At 32.5% G+C, this 6,650-nt stretch overlaps 2 protein-coding genes across 2 annotated transcripts; both read left to right on the top strand.

Annotated features, from left to right (window-relative positions):
* The first annotated feature begins 555 nt into the window (after nt 1–555).
* Nucleotides 556–1,748, top strand: mrps14 (mitochondrial ribosomal protein S14). Its single transcript, XM_073849834.1, has 3 exons — nt 556–659; nt 910–1,074; nt 1,329–1,748. The coding sequence occupies exons 1-3, from the start codon at nt 591–593 to the stop codon at nt 1,509–1,511; spliced, it is 417 nt and encodes a 138-aa protein (XP_073705935.1). The 5' UTR covers nt 556–590; the 3' UTR covers nt 1,512–1,748.
* Nucleotides 1,749–5,251: 3,503 nt separating this feature from the next.
* LOC141344841 (calcyclin-binding protein-like) lies at nt 5,252–6,204 on the top strand. Its single transcript, XM_073849738.1, has 3 exons — nt 5,252–5,389; nt 5,655–5,868; nt 5,953–6,204. The coding sequence occupies exons 1-3, from the start codon at nt 5,363–5,365 to the stop codon at nt 6,081–6,083; spliced, it is 372 nt and encodes a 123-aa protein (XP_073705839.1). The 5' UTR covers nt 5,252–5,362; the 3' UTR covers nt 6,084–6,204.
* Nucleotides 6,205–6,650: the final 446 nt, after the last annotated feature.

Genomic DNA, 6,650 nt, shown 5'->3' with positions numbered 1-6,650 from the left:
ACACAATTATAGCTGCATTATTTTTCCAATTGACTCTATAATAAACTATAACATGCATAAGCAGAAAACACGAATAAAGCGAGTATTTCTTTTATATGCCAGATTTGAAAAAAAAAAAAAGGCACAATCTATTAAAAAATGGTAAAATTGTAAAATGTGAAGTTTTGCCGATAGAATGAACGCCTATTAGCAAATATTGCAGTGTTTTATAGCCCTGGGTTAAAAAAAAAGTTTTAATGGGTTTCAGTGGACATTTTTGTCCTTAAGGTCCTGAGTGTGAGTATTTTTTTTTTGTACAGAGGGTAACATTTGAAGGAAATGAGGGTGAAATATTAAAAATTCAATAAAAATAAACACCTGAGCCAAAATGCACAAAAAACAAAACTGAAATGGACAAAAATGTCCATAAGGTCGCGCAAGGGTTAACAACTAAATATCATAACGTTTACAACTTGTTTACTACCGTTTAAATGTGAAGACAAGACTTAAATGCTTGAATTAACATTAACATGAACAGTAGATGGCAGTAACGATATAGTAAACTCAATTCTTACCCTTGAAACCACCATCGAGGTTAGTGCTGGATCAACATGGCGGCATGCAAGCTCCTCAGCACGGGCTTGGGGTTTCTGCAGTCGTCCTTGCCGTTTTGTAGACAGGTAAAGTCACCTTAAAAATTAAGATTTGTAAATTTCTTAAGTTTATTAGGAATTTGAATGCTTTGTATTTGTATGTGAATGTTGTAGTATTTAGATTACGATCATGTTAGATAACATTACTGACCAAGACACACTGGTGACATTTATAGTTTACGTCAGTCAAAAAGCCTAATTTTGTCATTTGTCTGGGTTTTTGACTGTATTACAAAAATGCACATATTCAGATAAAATGTAATCTGATGATCTTCAGGCCTACAGAAGTTCACTCGGAGTGGTGGAGCAGGTCAGGAGCTACTATGTTGACTGGAGGATGGTACGGGATGTGAAGAGGAGACAAATGGCATTTGAGTATGCAGACACACGACTGCGCATCAATGCCATTAGGAAGAATACTATTTTGCCAAAAGAGCTGCAGGTACGTTCAAAGTCTTGCAGTTTCCATTCAGTGGAAGGGAATACCTTGTTTAGAATTCTATCTATCTATCTATCTATCTATCTATCTATCTATCATCAGTCTGTCTGTCTATATATTTGCAGGATTTTAAACCCATTTACACAGTCATTAATCTTTATTTTGACTTGCAATAAACAAATGAATTGAATGTCAAAATATTGCTCTAGAAACTAATATTAAAAAGGGCTGTGTTGGTCATGTTTTTTTCCCAACAGGAGATAGCTGATAAAGAAATAGCCGCTCTACCTCGAGACAGTTGTCCCGTGCGCATTCGTAACAGGTGTGTGATGACATCACGTCCACGTGGAGTGAAACGCCGATGGCGTCTTAGTCGCATTGTTTTTCGCCATTTAGCGGACCACAATCAGATGTCTGGAATACAGAGATCAATGTGGTGATCAGCCATGGAATTGTAGAAGTGTTGTATTATAAATCCTTGTGATGAAAGAGGATATCTTCTGGCAAAAAATGCAAAGACACAGAGCTGGAAATACAAACAAGCACCTGTTCAAATGTTTTTTTTTTTGTTTTTTTTTTGTTTTTACTGAAATGATTCAGATTTCATATTGTGACATTTTTGTCTTCAACTGATGGCAAATGATGTTATTTTATTGTACATACAATAAAAAGTTATAATGTGCTACTTTTGTGTTTTGTGCATTTTTTTAGGTTACTGATATCTAACCTTTCTACGTTTTACTCTTTGTTTGGTGTTATACATTAGAATACTGACAAAAAATACAAGAAGAGGGAGAGATTGTTTAAACTACATCTTTTAGCAACAATGCAAAGAACTTTAATTTATTATAAATAAAAATGTAATTAATTATTTGTGAATTAACAAATAAGTACTCCTTATGTTAAGCAAGCTTAAACTAGTAAATTTGACTTGTTAACAAGTAAATGTTTAGTTTTATATTTAAAAAGTATATTAAAATATTTCCTGGGTTCTGTAATAAATCTGGAAAGTTATGAGTACATTTATGTTTAAATTTAGTATGTTTATATATTATATATTAAATATATAAATATATGTATTTATATTTATTTATTACACTACCAGTCAAAAGTTTTAAAGAATTTTAATGTTTTTGAAGTGTCTTCTCATCCCCGAGCCTGCATTTATTTAATCCAAAGTACCTCAAAAATAGTAAAATATTTGTACTATTTAAAATAACTCTTTTCTATTTGAATATATTTATAAAATGTAGTTTATTCCTGTGATCTCAAAGCTGAATTTTTAGCCTCATTACTCCAGTCACACAATCCTTCAACGCCATTCTAATATTCTGATTTGCTGCTCAAAAAAAAAAAATGTTTTATTTTGTTAAAAACAGCTGAGTAAATTGTTTTTACAAAAAAAAAAACATTTTACTGACTCCAAGCTATTGGGTGGTATGGTGTATAATGTTACAAAAGCTTTTTAATGCTGACCTTTGGATATTTCTATTCATCAAAGAATCCAGAATAAAATTGACTCAGCTGTTTTAACCTCTTAAACTCTGCGGAAAAAAAGTGTTTCGAAATGTTGCTGCTTCATTTACATGACCTTCCTCATATAGTATCAGCCCATATATGGTCTCATTTGAAAGCTTAGAGTCTCCTCTTTACGAGGAATACCATAACTTTTAGTTTTATGATTCATAAAGTAGTAAAATTATGCTTAGAATTTATGTTGTTCCACACACAAATTTCCGCCTAACGATTGTGAAGAATTATTACAAAGAATGTGTTTTTCTTATATTTTTCACAAAACAGACAAATCATATATCACAAGAAAGTGCTCATTCTCAAGAATCTGACCATATAAATCATTTTATTGTGTGACAAACACAGATCGAATAATCTTCAATTGAATCGCGATGTCAGAATATAATAAAAAGTGTTTCAAAATTGTTTCAAAATGTTGCTGCTTCATTTACATGACCTTCCTCATATAGTATCAGCCCATAATTGATCTCATTTGAAAGCTTAGAGTCTCCTCTTTACGAGGAATACCATAACTTTTAGTTTTATGATTCATAAAGTAGTAAAATTATGCTTAGAATTTATGTTGTTCCACACACAAATTTCCGCCTAACGATTGTGAAGAATTATTACAAAGAATGTGTTTTTCTTATATTTTTCACAAAACAGACAAATCATATATCACAAGAAAGTGCTCATTCTCAAGAATCTGACCATATAAATCATTTTATTGTGTGACAAACACAGATCGAATAATCTTCAATTGAATCGCGATGTCAGAATATAATAAAAAGTGTTTCAAAATTGTTTCAAAATGTTGCTGCTTCATTTACATGACCTTCCTCATATAGTATCAGCCCATAATTGATCTCATTTGAAAGCTTAGAGTCTCCTCTTTACTACGAATATAAATCATTTTATTGTGTGACAAACACAGATCAAATTATCTTCAATTGAATCGCGATGTCAGAATATACTTGAATAATATGATAATAAATTCTATTACTTTCCTCCACATACTACTGCTTCAGTTAGCCGCAACTAGCCATAAACTCCATTTTATCTTTTAGATTAGGATCTCTTCTTTCAAACAAGACCATTTTCACGTTTCTGCGTTGTTCCATTGCTGAGAAATCCGTTATTTTGCCAGATGCGCCCAAGGAAGAACGGCCGCGGCTTTCCAAACGCGCTCTGAGCCGCTCAAACAGGTGTGTGTGTGTCTGCGGCTGCATTCAGAGCGTGTCAGTAGATCAGATTACACTCTCCGGCCGCCTGTAGTGCTGAACAGAGGTGTGAACGATGACACATCTCCTCTCCAGACGCGAAGAAGACGACGACGCATGGAGAGGTTCCGGGTCACAAAAGATGCTTCGACGGTGGAGAGGATTGTGGGATATGTAGTTTTTGGACTCTTAAACCGGAGATATGCGTCTCAGAGGAATATAGCGGTCTCCATTATCAAAAATAGACGCTAAATGAATAAATAACGGGCCGTTTCCATGGAGAGCAGAGGATCCGCGGCTCATAAGCGCGTCTATAAGTATAACAGTGCTTCTATTCAGGTTTGTTTTATTCCTATAATTACTTTGAAACGTAAAGGACACCAAAACAATCTGCTAAGCTATGTATTGAGTGTATATTGAATATTGGCAGTAAAGTACAGTAGAAGTTTCAGTAAATACACAGGCAAACATAAAAATGAAACATAATTCAGTCAATTATCATGAAAAGTGCTATGGTATATAGTAAAATAGTATTCTAAGGGGTAATGTACTTTATAAAACCTGTTTTTGCAAAGAAACAGAAGGACACTTTTAGGGGGAAAAAAGGGGGAAAAAAGGGGAAAAGGGGCAATGCGACTCCCTTCGGTTATAATTCAATAACTTTCAATTAGAAACTGTTATATGAAAAAATCTTTTTTCTGGTATATCCTGAGACCTAGTGGAATCAAACAAAACAATTTGCAAAGAACTGAGACACCTAAATCCTGAGTTACAGACTTTCAAAAAAAACTTTTGAAAAAAAAAATCAAAAAGCGCCTATGTTTTTTTTGTTTTTATTGTAATATTTGAAACCTATATAATGTTATTTATAAAGAATTACACTGATATTATGTAGTTTAAAAGGTTTTCTATACAATGAAACCATTTTTTTAAATTTCCTCCATTGTATGTGTATAGGGGAACCATTTGAATTTAGGTAGGCCAAATGCAGGCGGAAATCCCCCAAATAGCCGCTGTGCTTAAGGGGTTAATAAATGTTTCTTGAACAGCGAATCAGCATATCAGAATGATTTCTGAAGTATCATGTGACACAGAATGGAGTAATAATGCTGAAAATTTAGCTTTGATCACAAGAATAAATTACATTTTAAAATATATTAAAATAGAAAGCATTCTTTTAAATAGTAAAAATATTTCACAATATTACTGCTTTTTGGATCAAATACATGCAGGCTTGTTGAGCAAAAGAAAATTCTTCAAAAAATTTTGATTAGCATACATTAGGAATTATTTTACCCCATAGGTAATGTAATAAATTTGCAACAGTTACATGTTTATATTATTATTATGATTCTGAAGAATACTTGGCTTTTGTAAGAATGTTCACTAAAATTAGGACTTTTATTTTGACATTACATAACACGGAAGCAAGAATCCTTCTAGAAACAGAAACAGCGCTTCATGCATATCAGCGGACACGCAGCGCCAGATCAAGAGCAAAGTTCAATTTCATCATTTAAATTAAAAACTACAGAAGGTAGTTTCCTACGGTTTCTTCAATGACAACTATGGATATCAACGAACAGGTACAATGGACTGTTTTTATGTGTTTTATTCACTTTAGTTCCATGTAGTGAATAAATATAGCAGCCCTGTCAGGTTTCGTTTTCAATTAACTAAAGCCTTATGCATTGGTTTAAAGACGCTTTTATGAATGAAAATGAAACTCACGTTTAATATAAAAAAATATACAAATAGGGCGAATTAATTATCACTCAGCTGTGCCTGCTATTCTCACATGTGCTGTAATAAGCATGATAATTGATTTTAGATTTGACTTTGTGTCTTTAGATCACCGGTCTTGAGAGTGATCTTAAAGAGATCACGAGTCTGCAGGAGAAATGTGAACGCCAGCGCATACGGGACCTGTTAACGCAAGAGCAGAAGAAAATAGAGAAAGAGCTGGCACAGAAACGACAGCAGAAACTGCAGCAAGCCAAGAAAGAGTCTGGAGACAAAACGGACACCACACTCAAAGGATACACAGTCAAAATTAATAATTACGGTACGCTCATATTTCATGATAATAGGCATAGTCTGTTCCACAATGATATGTATAGTAAACTATCATTGTTTGTCTCTCACTTAGGATGGGACCAGTCTGACAAATTTGTCAAAATCTACATCACACTTCAAGGAGTACATACTATTCCAACTGAAAATGTTGAGGCCACCTTTACAGAGAGGTATTGTTTCACATTGAATATAGCTGCAATTTAATATTATGGTAAAATGATGGAATATTGCTTATTTATTGTTGTTTTTAAACTTATATACACTACCAGTCAAAGGATTTTGAATGTTTTTTTAAGAAGTCTCTTCTGCTCACCAAGGCTGCATTTATTTGATCCAAAATACAACAAAAGCAGTAATATTGTAAAAAAAATTTACAGTTTAAAATAACTGCTTTCTATTTGAATATATTTGAAAATATAATTTATTCCTGTGATCAAAGCCAAATTTTCAGAATTACTACCAGTCTCCAGTGTCACATGATCCTTCAGAAATCATTCTAATATGTTGATTTGCTGTTCAAGAAATATTTTCTCTCATTATTATAATTTTGTCAGGATTATTTGATGAATAGAAAGAGTAACAGCAATAATAATAACATGTATATGTGTATATATATATATATATATATATATATTGTTTTTTTATTGTGTCTTTTAAATAAAAAAGAAACATATTCAATACATTTGTACAAATTAGTTTTTCTTTAAAGACATATTTTTTTTTTTTAATTCCTCTTTTTTTTCTAATTTCTCTTCCATTTTTCCCCTTTGT

The sequence above is a fragment of the Garra rufa genome, chromosome 10 (assembly GCF_049309525.1).
Source record: "Garra rufa chromosome 10, GarRuf1.0, whole genome shotgun sequence".
NCBI classification, from domain to species: Eukaryota; Metazoa; Chordata; class Actinopteri; order Cypriniformes; family Cyprinidae; genus Garra; species Garra rufa.
This window is presented reverse-complemented; position numbering and strand designations above follow the sequence as displayed.

Coding starts and splice junctions, on each gene's coding strand:
- mrps14 (XM_073849834.1), top strand. CDS start 591: ATGGCGGCATGCAAGCTCCTCAGCACGGGCTTGGGGTTTCTGCAGTCG. Junction 660..909: donor CCTTGCCGTTTTGTAGACAG/GTAAAGTCACCT, acceptor GATGATCTTCAG/GCCTACAGAAGTTCACTCGG. Junction 1,075..1,328: donor TTTTGCCAAAAGAGCTGCAG/GTACGTTCAAAG, acceptor TTTTCCCAACAG/GAGATAGCTGATAAAGAAAT.
- LOC141344841 (XM_073849738.1), top strand. CDS start 5,363: ATGACAACTATGGATATCAACGAACAG. Junction 5,390..5,654: donor CTATGGATATCAACGAACAG/GTACAATGGACT, acceptor TTGTGTCTTTAG/ATCACCGGTCTTGAGAGTGA. Junction 5,869..5,952: donor AGTCAAAATTAATAATTACG/GTACGCTCATAT, acceptor TCTCTCACTTAG/GATGGGACCAGTCTGACAAA.